Below are 17,101 nucleotides of genomic sequence, written 5' to 3' on the forward strand. Positions count from 1 at the left end.
AACTTTATGTGGAATAAAGTGGCATAGTCAAAGAAGAGACACAAATGTAGAGAAGGTGAGAACTCTGACCTCTTTATTCTTTATGAAAAATAAGCCTATTTCTGTGGACTGTTGAAACAAATGTGGTGTAACAAATGCAGTGCTTTCCCTACAGGATCCAAAATTTTAAGAAGAGGCCCACTGTAAGGAAAGAAACACTTAAAAATAAAAGGGGTCTGATTCTTTTCTTCAGCTATGTTTTACAGTGTTGCTACTCCATTGATTCCATAAAAAGACTCTTGTAAACATAAATGGGAGAAAACCCAGATCGAGTATCATCAGTAATAAATGAAAACTGCAAGGGCAATGAAATAGTTGCTATAATCTCTACACACATCTAGATATTTTACTAATTTATAAAGTCTCCATTTATAGTTATTAAATGTTTTATAGTGTTTGAGGATTTTTAAGTCTTTTCAAGCATTGAAACAGAATTAATTCAGAGTATTATTCTAAAGGAATTATTTTATTCTTCAGAACTCATCTCCTATCCAAGTTGGTATTAGTTTTTGGTATTACTATGTCTGCCAAATTAATTTTTTATTTTCTATATATTCAACATATCTTATGACACTATTCATCATGACTTTTTGCTGTGACTTGAATCCAGCAAGAAAAGGAATGTTTTATTATCTTTAACCATGTAATACTATTAAACAGTTGTTCAGTACCACACGGACAAAATAAAACTGTTGTGCTCTCTTTGGAAATGCCATAAAACTGACTTGCTGTGTAATATTTTACGTATCATTTCATATCTCAAATTTTAGGACCATTAGTTCAGAACATTTTGAGTTTAAAGTGTTTTCAAATCTTAAAATTAATAGAGTGACTCAACAAGAGTCAATTCAGTGATCAAAACTACTTCAAGTTAGTAGAGTAGCAGTTAAAATGCTTATCATTACAATTAATTTGTATTACAGCCACACTGCTGGATATCACTAATTGATTTATATACCCTCCTTTCCAAACCCATTTACAAGGGCAATTATGAACTCCATCACATATGTTTAAATGGGATACATTAGAACATTATCTAGAAACTAGACTGCTGAGCTTAAAATCCTTAAGAACAGGTAAATTCTTCATTAATGGGTATGTTATCAACTCACTGCAAACGGCCTATAACCTTTTAAGGCAGCACACGGTGCTAATATTTTACTTTTCTTGGGCAGTTGGAGGTTGGCTCCAATGATGAACTCCACCGCTATCTTTAATTGTTTTTAAAATTGCATATTATAGGCAGCAATAAACACAAATTAGCATTATACCATCCACGGCTTTCTGCAAGGCATGGTTTCTATAAACAAGTTAAAACGCATACATCTGTAAATAATAAGTGTAAGTATGCTGAATTTAATGAATAAGGGCACTAAAAGAAATTGAACAGTAGGGGTTCAGCAATTAGAGTAACTGCCCATTTTATTAAAAATGTATTGTTTCCAGCTTTCACTTTAGAAAGCTTTTATTACTTTGCTAATTCTAAGTTTTGATTTCCTTTGAAAAGGATGCCTAATTCCTTATTTTTCTTTGACAGCCCCATCACACAGCACTTGCCTTTTTTGCAAGGCAGTGGACAACTGTGAAGCATTATATCTCCTTGCTTGGGATCTCACACTTGGGCCCTTGCTGCAGACCTTTCTTTGGCATTATGCCACCCAGACGTATGATTCCTTATCAAGTAAGGTTTCATACTACAACGAAGCTGGGATGAAACCTGCTGAACCAGCACACCCCAGGCAGCCATCCTTCAGCCCTTTCCCAGAGGTTAGCAACACTCTGGCAGAGTGGGGAGGGGAGGAGCACACTTCCAGCTTCCCAGCCATGCCCCTGCAACCCAGGGCCATTTGCTGAAGCTGGCAAGGCTCAGGCCATGAAATGGAGCCATGAGTTTCCTGCTGCTGCTCAGCAGCAGCCTGCTGCAAGAGGACAGGGCAGTGTGTAGACTGGGAGGAGCAAAGGGGGCTTCTCAAACCAGGCAGATATCCCAGTACATGTCTCCCACACCCCAGCATCACTGCAGTGAACCCTATGGCTATCCTTGTTTGTACATGTATGTTTTACATCCATGTAGCTCACTTTCCAAGTAAATGTTAAGATTATTCCTTACACTAGCCTGATTGCACCCACATCACTGCTCTGTGGAGGTATAATTAAAACAATCTATTATTTCGATTTAGACATGACACAATAACAGGAAAAATATGGCTTTCATCACTTGTGCTTATCTGCAAATAAGACAGTCAGACCAAAACTTGACCTTTCTAACAACCTACAGCATATGTACATTTCCAACATCTGAGACCAAAATAGGGACATACTCTGTCCTCCTTCATCCCCTCAGCCTGCCAGATTAGGGCAGCACAGTACTAAGAGCAGCTCACCCCAACATTTCTGATGCTAATGTAATTCCAATTTATGGAATATTTAAGAACTTTGTCACTGTCTTTTGAGAGAACAAATGAAATACAGAGTTTACCAAGCTGCAATGCTCACCCGAGTGAAATTTCAGTATTTTTAATTGAATACCTGACAGACTAAAAATCATAACACAGTGGGGAAAATAACATGAAAACTAAGTCACTAACAAATTTCCTTTCCTTGCAATTCACAGCACCTTGGTGAGTTTATAAAATATTTTGATCTATGTTGATTTTTTTCCTTACAACTTTCCATCAGTGCAGTTAACATGGCAAACATCCCTCTGCCCCTCTCACAGTAGGTCGAGCAAAAGCTGAAATCTGGGAAAGAGCATGATGTCCCAGAGCCAACTGGTAGCAGTTCTCTTGATTGTGGCTCAGAGAAAACTTCCACATTCTGCCTAGAAGATCTAAGATCAATAAAATAAAACATTCACAAGAGCCTGGAGACAAGATCTGTGACTGGAAGGCACATTTCCCAATATTCTGTTTTCCTATTCTCTACCGGCAGTAGATTCTCCTATTAAACTGTTGGAATGAGGAATGCTTATAATTTTACCTGTATGTTGTCTGTCATTACTATTTTCACTCAGAAGTGAAAAAATATGCACACACTGTACTTCAGGAAAACACATATGTGCTAACAGTATTTCCCAGTCAGCTGGTCTTTTCTTATTCAATATCTACCTTCAGCAGTGATTCTTTTTTTCCCCAGATAAGCTACTCACAACTGACTGCAATATCCCTGCCTTGCAAACACGAAAAACATCAGCCATACTTTATATAGAATATTACAAAAAGAAAGTACTCTGTTTCCAAAAAACTGAAAAAGAAACATTCAGTCCTAGTAGCTGATGTCCCAAGAAACTCAAGGTGAAACATAGTCTGAAAAGTGAAGTTATTTTCCCCCTATGAGGTTAAAATCCAGAAGATCTCTGGTTACTGTGCTCTAATAATTTTTAAATGTCTATATTAAGAATATCCACTACTACACTACGTATATAATTATGTTTCATAAAACACACCATTTTTTAAGGGGGAAAAAGCCCCTTTTCCTGCCATGTTTGAGATATTTGGGCCATTATTTTCTGAGAAATTAGGCTAATATTTAAAAATGCTTTTCCAGTTGTCACAGTTCATTTAGTGCAATCTTCTCAAACTTTCCGAAGGACTGCTTTAGTGCCTCTGCCAATACCCAAAGAATTCTGAAGACACAGCCAAGTATTATTGCCAACACACTAAGGCTATTAAAAATGTAGATAGCTGTGAAACTGCCTGTAAGACTACCATTTCACTTGAAGGTCCAGAAAACCTCCAACCTGTGGCACTACTGTTCCACTTGAGTCACTGTGACAAGGCAGAGCAGCCATTTTAAGGAATTAGTAAAATGAGCAGAGGGTTGTTGGTTAGAAATCATTGCTTTTAATTTCTTAGTATTTGTACAAGTCTGGCAACTGCACAGCTGCACAGAGTTGCCCCAAACTGTAATATGAACTAGGCAAGCTTTCCACAGAGTAAGTTCAATATGCTTTCCATTACTTCCCATTTTAAGGCCTGATCCTGTTTTGCTTTTCATTACACGGACTTGTCAGAAATTTTAGAAAATCTTCTTAGTTCTTCTCCCACACTTTACCCACCAGACAGAAGTTTGTCATCCAAAGATGACAACCTACAAAACCAGTAATTTTTTTAAAAGTGTAACCTGTGAGCTCATGGGATGCTCTCTGAGAAAACTCACTTCTGACCACCTTACCCTGGGACCAGACAATCCCAGTGGGACAGGGGCACATTTTGGAAAGCTCTCATGCCACCCAGGAACAGGGGAGACCCTGCTGTTTCATGGCCCCCTCGGCATTTGCAAACCAGTTTGCCTGATCACTGGCTTCTATTGTTTCCTGAGATAAGCAGGGCCCCAGTGAACAATTAGAGCTTTCAATAAATAATCTGTAAGCACATTCATTTGATTTACTGTTATTTGATACAGCAGTTAGTTTCAATGGGGCAGTTACTATTGATCACTTAAAGTACTACAGACAAACATGAAACACTTCCAGAACTCCATGGATTATTACTCTTTATCTGTCACTCATCTGGGTTACTTGTAATGGTTGTGAAATTTAAAATCAATAACAACAATTAGTGTTTGTTATACTCTGAGGAATGAATAGTGAAATATGTTTTGTTACTAAAATGAAATGCTGAAGAGCTTGCAAACAGGAAAGACTCTTGTAAATAGCAAAACTCTCAAATAATTTCTCTTGGTATTAGAGAGTGTCCAATAAAGAGGGTAAAGAAAATTAAAAGTAGGTATTTTAAATGCACTTAGAAGTACACACACAATTTTAAAAATGTATCAGTAGGATTTTCAAAGGAATAAAAATTTCAATGAAACTGATGAGAAAGATGCACCCAAGTTTTCCTTAGAAAATTTCACTGCAAGTCCTACAATTTCATACTCTTTGACCTCTATAGGAGTATTGGGTTGTTAATCATGGCAGGACTTGCTCCTATGTAGATAATTGGAGATAAAGGAAAAGCTCTGATTCCTTTTCCAAATAGCTTTTACTGGAGATTATCACCAAAACAAAAAAAAAAAAAAAAAGTGTCTAGAAGATGAATTTAAAATGAAATTGAAGAAAGCTGGAAACTGATTTTCAGGTATATATGTTGAAAAACACCTTCTCTCTTCAGAATTTTTATTAATTTATATTAAAAATTTGTGAATCTAATTAAATAGATGGAAATAACAGTATTTTGAGATCTCTGCTAAAGTAGTAATGCTACATAATTAAAATGCAAAACAATAAGAGAAATATTTTATCATTAAACTGTAACCAGGGCTCCATGTGAAATCATCCATTCAGAAGAATTGCTTTTCATCAATTATTTGTTATTTATCTGATGTAAATATAAGAAGGTCTAATTAAAATGTATGACTCCTTATAAAGCTTCTTGTCATTAAGACCAACGAAAGCAAACTGAAGACCATAATGAAATAATTATGTTTGCCTTTAAGAATCCTCTTCAACAACACATGGTAGTACCACACTAAATTAAAACATCAGGAACCAAATTTCTCTTGCATCTATTTCCATTTTCACTAATTATACCCCCAAGCTTTCCAATAGACCAGGCCCTGACATTCTTTTGAAGCTGAAACAGCCTAAGGAACAGCAACCTTTTCATAGTAATGGACTTTGAAGAAGAAACAAAGGTAACGCAGCCCTGGAAGGATTAATATTTCAAATAGAGTTATCATGTGAAAATATGTGTTTATTTGAAAAATGGGGAAAAGATTGTTGATAAAAAGCCAAATATGTGTTCCAAGGAAACCAATACTCTGATTTAATCTCATTTGATTGCGTCATTCCTTCCTAACCTCTTTTTCTCAGAGTATTTTCTTGTTCTGCACAGAAATTCAAGTTAGCAAAAGCATAACAAACACAGTACTGCTGGGCAGTGCCAGTGTACCACACTGTAACTGAGCTCTACTTTCACATTTTGGTGAAGGAGAAAAATTGCAATGTTCATAATGGACTCCATTTCAGGGAGACGGGAACAGCTATTTGCCCAAACTGCCTCTAGACATGCAGTGCATCCTAACACACAGCTCATGCTTTAACCACAAATAACTTGCAGGACCTCACCAAAACACAGAAAAGGAAAGGATTCGGATAAGGAAGAGGGAAAAAAAAAAAAAACACAGGAGGATATGAGTCAGCTCCGACTTCTTGCAGGCAGCTGAAGGCTTCTTTTCAAAATGTCAGGAAGATAATGGATCCTTCTTGGTGTGGTGTCAGAGAAGTGAATGTGGCAATAGGCGCAAAGCATAGAAAGATGAGAAGTTCACATACCTAACCTGCATAGCATGTGACTATATGTGCAACTAGAAAAACACAGCTGGAATGTGCTCTCCAAATGGAGAGAGGAAGGCAGAGGTTCACTAGGGGATGAAGACTTGGGAAAAGTAGCTTGCCCTGTTAGCTTCCTGATAAAAGACACTGAAAGACATAGGTGATTTGCCATTTGTTCTGCATTTTACACATTAGCGTTCAAAATGTGGAGTGAAATCAGAAAGATCTTTAGAAAGGCCAAGACTTTCCAGCTAACTTCTAAGGAGGATTTGACATATACCCTTACCCAGTAACTAATAAAATTTCTTCTTCAGCTGAATGAAAAGAGCTATGCTAACAACAAAGCAATACTAAGAATTACTCTGCAAGATGAGGGGAAAAAGCAAAAACCTCCTCAGACCAAAAATTAAAAGGCAGTAGTATGAACAATGGCTTAAAACCAAAGAAAGAACCTCCAAGCTCAGGACCTGATCTTAACAATAAGAAAGTTCACCCATGTGTGGCATTTTAGCCAGTCCTTTCACTTGTGCCCTATGCCAAAACCTGCAGACTGGTGGATCAGTGCGGGTGGATCTCTGTGAAGGAGGGAAAATTTGTAGAGAAGTTGGGACCTTTGATTAGAGCAACCCAGAGTGGAGTGCAAAATCCCGAGAGAGAGTCAAGCTTTGGGGGGCACAGGCGTTTTCCTGTGCCTAAACCAAGGTCCTGGGGGAAGCATCTGCAGATCCACAGCCCTCGCCCAAGGGCAGGTCTGGGTGTCAGGTATCGCCAGATGGCACTGTGACACAGTTTTCAAACTCCTTTTTCTTCATGAGAGAGTGAATGTTCTGTCTTGGAAAGACAGGCAACCCTGGTCTTCTTGTGAGTTTTTGAGTAGAAGATGAAGGATTAAAGTGGCAGAGAAGCCTGTTTCCTGCCCCGGGCTCTGCCCACGGCCACTCCCTGAGCAAAAGTGCTGGAGGCTCCGAGACCCCCAAAAGACAGGGCACAGCTGTGCTGTGCCTGAACACCTCTGCCCCATGCTGGTATTTGTGAACAACTGAAATACTTAAATCAACTCAGATGATGTTACATTCACTTATGATGCAAGAACCTAGAAATCCTCTTGCTGTCAGTCACCAGCTGGCAGAGGAGTGATTCTGGTACAGGACTGGAAGATAAAGGAACTCTCGAAGGAGATGAGATGCACACTTCTGTATGATGTGCTGCTGTGTCATCAGCCAGCCTGGCAGAGAGGACCAGCAGAGTGGTTTAATGGCCACTTCAGGAATTACCTCACGCTGCATTCAGATTAAAAAAAAAAAAAAAAAAAAAAAAAATTGGCCGATTCAAGAGACTTTTTGTCTTCTTTAACTGTATTGGTGGGGTGGGGTTTTTTTGGTTCGTTTTCTTTTGATTTGTTTTGTTGGGGTTTTTTTGTGGGGGGGGAAGCAGTAATTGAACAATTTCTTCCACTCTTTCTATCTTACAGGCACAAATGGCTTTCTATAATCAAAGGACCCACTGAAGGAAATCTGTGTTAAATCAAACTGTGTTTTTTGTCTCCAGTTGGTGCAACACTGGTCAACCTGTTTAATTGTTCCACACCTCTGCTATGCATCTTCAAAAGACGATTGATCCTTCTTTCTTAATCAGAAAAGATGCTGGATGTTTATTGTGTTGAAAATCCAGCACAGTGACATGAACTTTTACTGGTATTTCCTAAAAGTACCAGTACACAAATACACTAAAGGCTCACTCATACAACCACTCTGTCTCTGAAACTCTTATTAAAATTGAGGGTGGAGGGCTGAGTGCATTTAACTGATTCACTAGATAAGGCTGTAAAAGACAAAGACATCCTTAATTTGTCATTTTATTGTTCAAAGATCCTTGCTAAAATACTATGTGAGCCTAGAGAAAAATATCATGGTTCAATGGAAAGATATCCTCCAAACCATTAAAAGAAACTAAGCGGTGCTAAAAAAAATCTCTTTGTTGCAAGACATTTCTCTGCTTTTTTTCTTAGGGGATGCACTTAGTGAATAAAATATAAGTCACTGAAAGTGCATAAAACGGAAATCCTTACAAACTCTGGATGGACTCTAAAATCATGTCCTTAGTGGTGAAGATCCAGAGCACTCTGAGAATTTATAAATACTCATTCAAGCTTTAACCTATTAAACCTATACAAGTGTAGCCTGCATGTGTATATTTAACTTATATAGTTTTATAATATTCAGTTTATATATGGTATAAGCAGGGGGAAGAAAAATCACCTTGTCCAAGGGGAACAGAAGGTATATTATATACTTTGTGTCCAGGATTCTTTAACACAGACTTGCTGGATTATATTACCATCTCTCTTGACAAAAGTATTTGAAGAAGATTCAAGGCTCAAACAGAACACTAAAAGAAAGTGGGGTCAGTTATATAAGGGCTAGCACTAGTTTGTTAAAAGTTTTTTTCCTACCCACTCCCAAATAAAGGGACAAAGAAGTGAACATTGTGGGAATGTGTTTCTAAACCACATGATATCCTTATCAGATTGTCATGTACAAGGGAGGTTGTCACACAGGGACCCCATGCTGGTGAGCTGACCTGTCACATGATGCAAGTTCTACACTCCTATTCAGATTACTAAAATGAGCTGAAGAAAGCTAGATTTCCCCTCCTCCCTCCCACCCCAAATAAGCAAAATGCACAGTGACTGAAGTCATATTAATTCGCTGCCACTGGGAAAGCAATCCTGAGCAGCTGCAAATAAGTGAGTATATGAAGACGATAATCTAGCTATTAAAAGCTATACCACAATTAATATCTGCTGAGCAGACTTTATTGCAGAGAAGCAAACAGAGAATCAGAGAAACCTATGAGTCAGACAAAATACAAGGGAAAAAACTCAGTTGATTTGTAAATTTATGGAAAGTGAGTAATATGTATTTTTATAAGCAAGTCCTGCTTTGTCATTTAAGTGTCTCTGTTTTCACTGTTGATGTTGTGAACACTGTCATTGAATTACTTTTTCATGGTTGGGGGAAGTGGAACAGTTCTGTAAACATTTTTAATATTAAATGAAGGTTTTAAATAGTATTTGATTATTCAAATATATGGCCTGCTTTAAAAAGTGCTGAGGGAGCTCCTAGATGCTCAGCATATTTGGAAATGAAGCCATGAAATGTGAATTTAGGATGCTAACTTTAGACTACTGTTTCTGGCATTCTTAACTTTTGAAACACATTTGCTCATGCAACGACAAGTTAATAAAATCCCAGACCTTAGATAATTTTTAAAAGACAGTTTAAAATCCATAGTTTTGGATGCAAGTTGTTTACAGATTACAATTAGGAGGAACAGCTAAGATTACTGTGACCAAAAAAACTGCACAGAATCATTTCCACATTATATCAGATTGTTTCTTTTATACCTGGAATATGGCTCTCATAAAAAGGTGGCAGCAGTAAGACATTACTCCTCGTTTGCCTGCTAGAAAATCCAGTTTTGTTACCCGCCTGTCTATACTTTTCCTGAAGCACAGAGAAGATTATTATTCTGTTACTTTAAAATAGTTTTAAGCATTTTGCAGCTTGTATTTTTGTGGTTCCATTTGGTTTGAAAGGGCTTGGATTTCAGCAAGAAGTGGCATGGGTCACAGTGCATGGGGACAGACTTCATGCACATGACCAAAGGTCAAAATCAATCATAGCTTTGTATTTCCAGGCCTATTACTTTTGGCAGTTTACCCTGCCAGAAGGGGCTAAAATATTTGCCTCCCAAAAGGAGTAAACATCAATAGGGGGCAGGAATATAATCAGCCTCTCAACCACTCGGCAATGAGAAATGAGGGTAAAGGATCCCCTCCTCGCTGCAGCCCCTAAGCCATCTTAATGTTAGATGCAACATTTTCAGCAAGAAGTTGAAAGATTTCACAGCACAGTGACTTGAAAAGGACAATAGGCCTATTTAGGCAATTATATTATGCAGGCTTTGTTATTAGGCAGCCCTGCTCAGCCCCAGAAAGTCTGGATAATCAAAAGTGTCCAAGTACAGGAAGGGGAAAAGTACAACCCCACCCTCCCGCACAGCCGCTGCCAGGACCTCTGGATTTGAAGGGTAAAGTCTATTTACCGAAGTTCCTTGGCCATTTTATACATCAACTGATATCCTTCCTCGTGGGGCTGCGTGCTACAGCCTAGCAAAGCTCTGGAAAGCCCTCTGAAACCACAACTCATTTGGCCCCAGCCGCCCGCCCCTGTAAATTCAGTGCTCAGAAGCTGCTGCCAGCCCCCCAGGCAGGAGAGGGATGTTCCCCCCCGGCTCGCACGCATACCAGGGCCGGTCCCCACGGCCAAACAGATCTGGAAACTCATCACAGCTGTGCTCTGCTTTTGAGGTCTCAATAGGACGGGGCATAGCGTGGCCGACCGCGGCAGACAGCAGTCCTTCCGAGCACAATGTCCCTTTCACAGCCCCGCTCCCGAATCTAAATGCTGGCTGTGTAACACAGCCGCACTTCATCGGCTGCGTAAATGGCGGTATATAAATTAGACCTGAGCAAAACCAGTCACTTGGCGTGTTTCGGGGAGGTGGGACCGCAATCCGCCGAGCAGGGCGGCTCGCTCCCCCGAGCAAAGCCCCTCGGCTTGGCCGGGCTGCGGGGCTGGCGTGACGCACACATGGTTAACAAAAACCGCTCAGCAGTAAGCAGGGATTTCACTGGATGTGAGGATGACTAACTTCGCTGTCTGAAACACTATCTCCCTCTTTCAACTCCTTAACTTCACCGTAACCCTCTTCAAGGCATCGCCTCAGAAGCCTGGCTTTGTTCTGACAAGTTGCACCTTTGCTGAAAAGACTCATTAGGCAAGCAGGGAGTCACCCAAAGATACATTGCTTTTCCTCCGAGCTTATCCCACCCTGACTTCACCAGCGAAAGCCTCTCATCATTTTGACTGCAGGAGTTTTTGACAGAGGTGTATGTCCATTAGGGTTTTCCTGTGCCAGCAGCCGAATCAGACTAACTGCATCACAGCCTATGTAGAGAATAGTTTTCCCCTTTCAGTTATTTTGGAAGAAAAATATCCCCACTGATTTTTTTTTTTTTTAATGAAGTGGATTAGAAACAAACTTTTTTTTTTTCATCACATTTTTCACAGCATTAACCTAGACATATAAAAATTTAAACAAAGACTCTATCCCTAAGCAAATCAGTCCTAGTCATTTAGCTGTAAAGTTTATAGATGAACTTCAAAGAAAATAACCTGGTTCAAACAGATCTTGCCTTCTGGGCACTAGCAAACACACCTGCAGCAATTTGATACTTGGGAATGCAGATTACAAGTCCTTCACTTCAAAATGTTTGTTTTTTAATTCAGAAAGATGAAAGAAAATAAAGTAGTGAGCTTTTTTTTTTTTTTTTTTTTGGTGGAACACAGATGTTTCCAGTGCTTGCAGAGAATGGGAACGTAACCCAAACATCGCAATAATCCAGAATTTTGAAGAAAAACTCATGCTTTCGGGAGTCCCATCTTCGTGAACTTTCTGAAAGTTATTACCCGCTAGCTCGGGTAGGCAAACACTTCCTACCAAACTGAAATAAGAACTGTATACTATGTGACCCTCAACAACCCAGTGTGTTCTGCTGCCACATCTGTAACTGTTGACTTATCAAATTTTGTATGCTTCTAACCCTAAGGAAATGCAGTAGGCAGTAGTCATCTACTTGATATAATTAGCTGAAACACTACATAATGCCAAACAAACTCACTCTTGTTTTGGGCATGCTCATTTGGTTTTTTGCCTGTTTATTTAATGGAGACTAATGAAGACTTTTTTTAATAGGCTTTTCCAAGGTCGTATCTCCATTCTTTGCAGCTTCTGTCTCAGGACCTGTCCTGTTCCCACTTCCGCAGTATTTAGTTAGCTCATGTTTCGCCAAAAGTTACTGGTTTTCTCTCAGTATTTGCTGCCACTGCACTATGAGAGAGCAGAACATTCTAATTTACTTAAGAAACTATAAATTACTCATTCTTACAATCTTAACTCTTTTGTCCTCTTAAGAACTATCCTTGTCTAATTTAATTATACCGACCCGATTTTTATCTTATGACAAAAGGTGCGAGAACAAATTACGATTAAAAGTGAAGTTGGTTCTAGTCTGAGTCCACAATTTTCTTTGCAAACAAATAATCTAATTTTAAATCCACAACAATATAACTAGAATCACATAAAACATAAACTCATATGAGTTCAAAGTCAGGGGGGTTTTTCGTATTCTTGTAACACACCGTGCAATATGCAGTGGCTAACAGTTGTGTTGCAAATACAGGGCAGGTTTTTCCTCCCACAGTGCAGAGGAAAAAAATACCACACAAGTTAAGGTCATGTTTGGGTTGTGTCTTATCCTCTATTTTCACTTTGCAGACCCTCATGGACAAGAAAATTCATGATGCTGCAGGAGTGCACTAGCTTAGTGAATTGTAACAGGATTAACGTACGGAAGATGTGCTGAAGTTGGAGACCTACAGCATTCTGCCCTAAACCCTGCAATGGCCAATTTCGCCAGCATTTCAGTTGAAACCCTGATGCTATCTGGGATTGTTACTGGTCTGCTCTGAGTTTGTACTATCCGTGTACTATTCCCTCAACAACCATTTACCTTTTACTCTACAATCATGTCTCTATCAAAGCAATATTTCTAAGGCCTAAGGCAATGGCTGCAGGTGTACTGGCTTGGATTTTTTTTGCAGAGCCAAAAATTAAACAATAAATTAGACCAAAAAAAACCCTATCACAATTCTAAAAATTACAAAATTTGATTATTATTACATTGCATCAAATCATAGAAGTCTTCGTAAAAATGGAGAATCAGGAAATGCTAGAGTTAGAATTGAACATTGCTATCTTTGTATTTATAAGCACTGGAGCAATGTTTAAACTATTAATAGCTTTCTGGACCACAAAATTTCTAGTTCTGTCATATTTTCAGCAGATGGAAGATAAAAATCTTAACCTTTGAGAGAATTTTAGTATTTCATAATCTGTTTATATATTTACTGATGCATAAACTGCTTACACTTTCTTCAAAACTGAAAACAAAATTTGCTCTAAGGTTTCAAACAGAAATCTTAATTTCTGTTTTCCCACATTTGTTTTTCCACATTTCTATACCATTAACTTTCACAGTTCAAATTATAGCCACTGTATTATGATTCAGGTTTCGACCCGATTTTAAATTCCCATGAAGTGAAGATTAATCCTACTGCTTATGAAGTTACAAGACTGGATTCCTGAATGCATTTTCCTGTATTTTTATTTACTCTTGTTAATATGAGTTTCTTTGATTAGCTAAACTTTCCTGTTATCAACACTCGTCTCTTATCACAGACCCTAGGCAAATGACATATTTACCACTCATTCCATTCTGATAAGGGTAATCCTGTGTTTAACTTGCCCAAGAACAAACACCATATATTTTGTTTTTAAGAATCCTGCTTCTAGGTATTAACAACATGCAAGAGAAAGAGCAGGACATTTTAAAGCCAGGAGTAATTTAAAGAATATTTTGCAAGTGTAAGCTTTTAACGACAGTATACATGCTTCCTACTCCAGGAAAGTTTATTTAATTCCAAGTTTCTGCAATATCACCACTGAAGTTATACTAAAGTTTAAACCATGAAAGGAGTAAAACACATTTTTAGTGAAACATCTGGTTTGGATTTTTGTTTTTGCTAACTGAAGCTCTCCCATAGCTCCCATAGTAACACTATTTTGAAATAAAAGATTTGTTTCATATTTTGTTTGAAGCATTTTGAAAACAGTGTGAAAATAATAAATATCCCATGCTGAACTTCGCAGTATCCTTTTAATTGCAAAGGCATCAAAACATTTGCAGTGTTGTAGGCCGCTAGTCACTGATTTTTACAATTCTGTTTTCATTACTCAACCCACACAAATGTCATATGGTGTCTGAAAACTTTTGAGCCGAGTGAAATACACTATTTCACCAAACACTCTTAAATTTATTTTTCAATTACCTACTCCACCCCTTTGAAATGTCTAAGGAAGAACTCTTCTGATTCCTAGTAAACTTTTTAACATACCGCAAAACAGAAATTTCCAACAGCATTATACAGTTAATGGTGTACTGAAGTGTTCGAGAGTGTGCTAAAAACATTTTGATAGATAGCCAAGTCATTTATCTAAATCACTGTCAGAGCAGTGAAGCATCCTGCAAGCTTTTAAGCACAGTAGAGGGTGATGTTTTCTGGCACTTTTTGTCATTCCTCAAACTTGAAACTGGAGTGTTAAAATACTGCTATTGTTTATCATCTGTATATTTCAGGAACAAATGAAGACCCTATAACATAGTAACACATTTTCAGAATGTCCTACCACTAACTCTCACTCCTCTGTTAACAGTGCATCGCTGTCTGAATCTCAAGGTATAGAAATAATTGATGGTTAAACTCAAAGGGTGTTCACAGTAAGTAGTTTTCTAGCAAAACAGCAACTTCTTAGAGCAACAAAGTGAAGAAGAAAGGTGGCAGGAAGGTCAGTACAAAGAAATATTGCCTTTTCTTTGGAAACTTATAACTACTGTCTGATTTTTGGAATGGCAACCTACCCACTGCAATTCCACATCTTTGCAAGAACTGTAGAGATCAACATTTTAATTGCTTGGCTGCTCTGCTAAAATGCACTTCAAGACAACATGCATCCTGATTAGCAAATATGCTACAAAATTAGATTAAAGCGGGGGGGGAGAGGGGGGAAGCTACCACAGAGATGTTATGTAAATTCGTCTTTCACTGGTTGGAGTTTTGCAAGTATTTGCTGTATTACATTACGATTTTCTGTGTTGCTGTTTGGCTCCGCAACTGTTGTTAGGATCAATATGCCACATGAGAAGGGATAAACAGAAAGAAGTCCGGTGCTTCTTTCCTCTTTCCTTTCTTGCCAAAAGGAGAAAAAAAAAGCTTGCAAACCACATTTTGCATGAACTCACCCCACCCCTCATTACCTCTGCACTTAATTACCAGTCTTTCTTTTTTTAAATACATGCAAGTAAATAAATTAAATGAATAACAACAACAACAATTATAATAATAGTAATTGCTTTAAAGTGGAAAAATAACAGTTGGGACCTACATTGAGCACTGTGCCGGTGTTGCCACTCTGTTTGTGCCAATCCACTGAAGCATGCTTTTAGAGCCTTCTCCTGGAGCATGCAGGAAGACGGACTCGCAGTGTAGAAATCCAGCATCTGAGCAGGGCTCACTGCTAGAACGTCCATACAGTCAAACATGATTCCCCCTGCACAGAATGCCTGCAAAAGTGCTTTCCTCTAGGTGTGGAGGAAAATGGCACATAAAAGTACACCCAACTCCATCAAACTCTGCCCCTTTTTTGGCACGTAGGCTGTTGGTCTTTTTCCCAGACCAGAATCATGAATTATGACAGACAACACAGCTAAAAGCCTGTAATTGATCCAAATGATCATTTACCATTTTCCAGGCTGCCCAGCCAATCCAGCAAGATGGGGGGATGCGAGCCGCATTCCAAGTTTTAGCTACCATCAATTTGTCCCCAAAATTTCTTGAGAGTCAGTCCAGCTCCTGAGACGCTCGCCGGGTGTGCGCCGCGTCCCACGCCGTGCCAATCGCCCACCTCCCCGGGATAAAACAGCTCCGGTGGAGGCTCGGGATCCCCCTCGGCCGTGAATAGATGCTTCTGCCTCTGAACAGCTCACTTCCTACTACTTGTGTCACAGGGAATGAAAGATTGAATTGCCTAATATATGCGAGTGAACTTTCCGTGAACCCTTCCCAGGCTGCTAACCTTCAAATGACCCAAGCGGTCTGACATCACCAGCTCCCAGGATTCTCACACGCCTTCACAACTCCCAGCAGCCCTGCAAAAAAGCCAGGCAGGCGGGCGGGCAGGCAAAGGCGAGCCCCAGCCCTGCCGGAGTCGCCCCGCGGCCGCCGAGCGGGCGGGTGCGGACGGGGAGCGCAACTTACAAAAAAGATCCAAAATAATAAAGTAATAATAATAATAATAAAAAAAGCCAAACACAACAATGAGGGGGAGAGGAAGGGGGTGGGAAGTAAAAAAGCGGGGTTTTCAGCGGTTGCAGGGACGGGAGAATTTGAAAATTCCAGTTCAATTTGCTGAAAGTTCTGTGCCCCCCTCCCTCTCTCTCTCTCACACACACACACACACACACACACACACACACACACACACACACACATTCCTTTCCTCCCCGGAGAGGCCACGAGCGAGGCGCAGGCGCTGCCGCGGTTCCACAGCCAGGGACACGGGCTTCGCCCCAGCTGCTGGGCTGGCGGGCTGGGCTTGGGAGCAGCCTCATCCCGGCGCTGCCCCGGCACACGCCAGCGGGGACCCGCTCAATGCCACCCGCGGGGACCCCGCTCAATACCACTCGCAGGGACTGTGGCCGGTGCCAGCCCCACTCCCAGCGGGGAATCTCAGGGGCTCGTCCCTCCTGGCGGTCAGGCCCCATCTATCCGCAGCAGCCGTCCCTCACCCCAGCTCCTAAGTCACCCAGCGCTCCCTGGCCTCCCCGACTGGTCAGATTTGGCACTGCCCGGGAGGGTCTGTCCCCACCACTGAGCCCAGGGGAGGAACCAGCCACGCATCCCCTCTTCTCCCTCCCCAGCCTCGCCGCCGCCGGGTCCTGCCTGTCTCTGATTAGCAGAGAGGGGCTGGGCCGCTCGTGTAGCCCCGGAGGGGCTGTATCGGCTTTCAGAGGGCTAATGAGCCCCAGCTCCCCGGGAGGGGAGA

General features: G+C 40.2%; 1 protein-coding gene across 10 annotated transcripts in view; it reads right to left on the minus strand.

Annotated features, from left to right (window-relative positions):
* Window positions 1-17,101, minus strand: part of RARB (retinoic acid receptor beta) — a 320,444-nt gene that overhangs the window by 75,077 nt on the left and 228,266 nt on the right. Inside the window, exon 1 of one of the 10 annotated variants that reach the window (XM_068206819.1) lies at window positions 15,443-16,299. The exons of 8 other annotated variants lie outside the window; for them this stretch is intronic. In XM_068206819.1, coding sequence (XP_068062920.1) covers window positions 15,443-15,599 — 157 coding nt within the window. In that variant the 5' untranslated portion in view covers window positions 15,600-16,299. Of the gene's footprint in view, window positions 1-15,442; window positions 16,300-17,101 lie in introns of those variants that run through there. One more of the 10 variants, XM_068206810.1, reaches the window with a different exon arrangement.

This window comes from Anomalospiza imberbis, chromosome 1, assembly GCF_031753505.1.
Source record: "Anomalospiza imberbis isolate Cuckoo-Finch-1a 21T00152 chromosome 1, ASM3175350v1, whole genome shotgun sequence".
NCBI lineage: Eukaryota > Metazoa > Chordata > Aves > Passeriformes > Viduidae > Anomalospiza > Anomalospiza imberbis.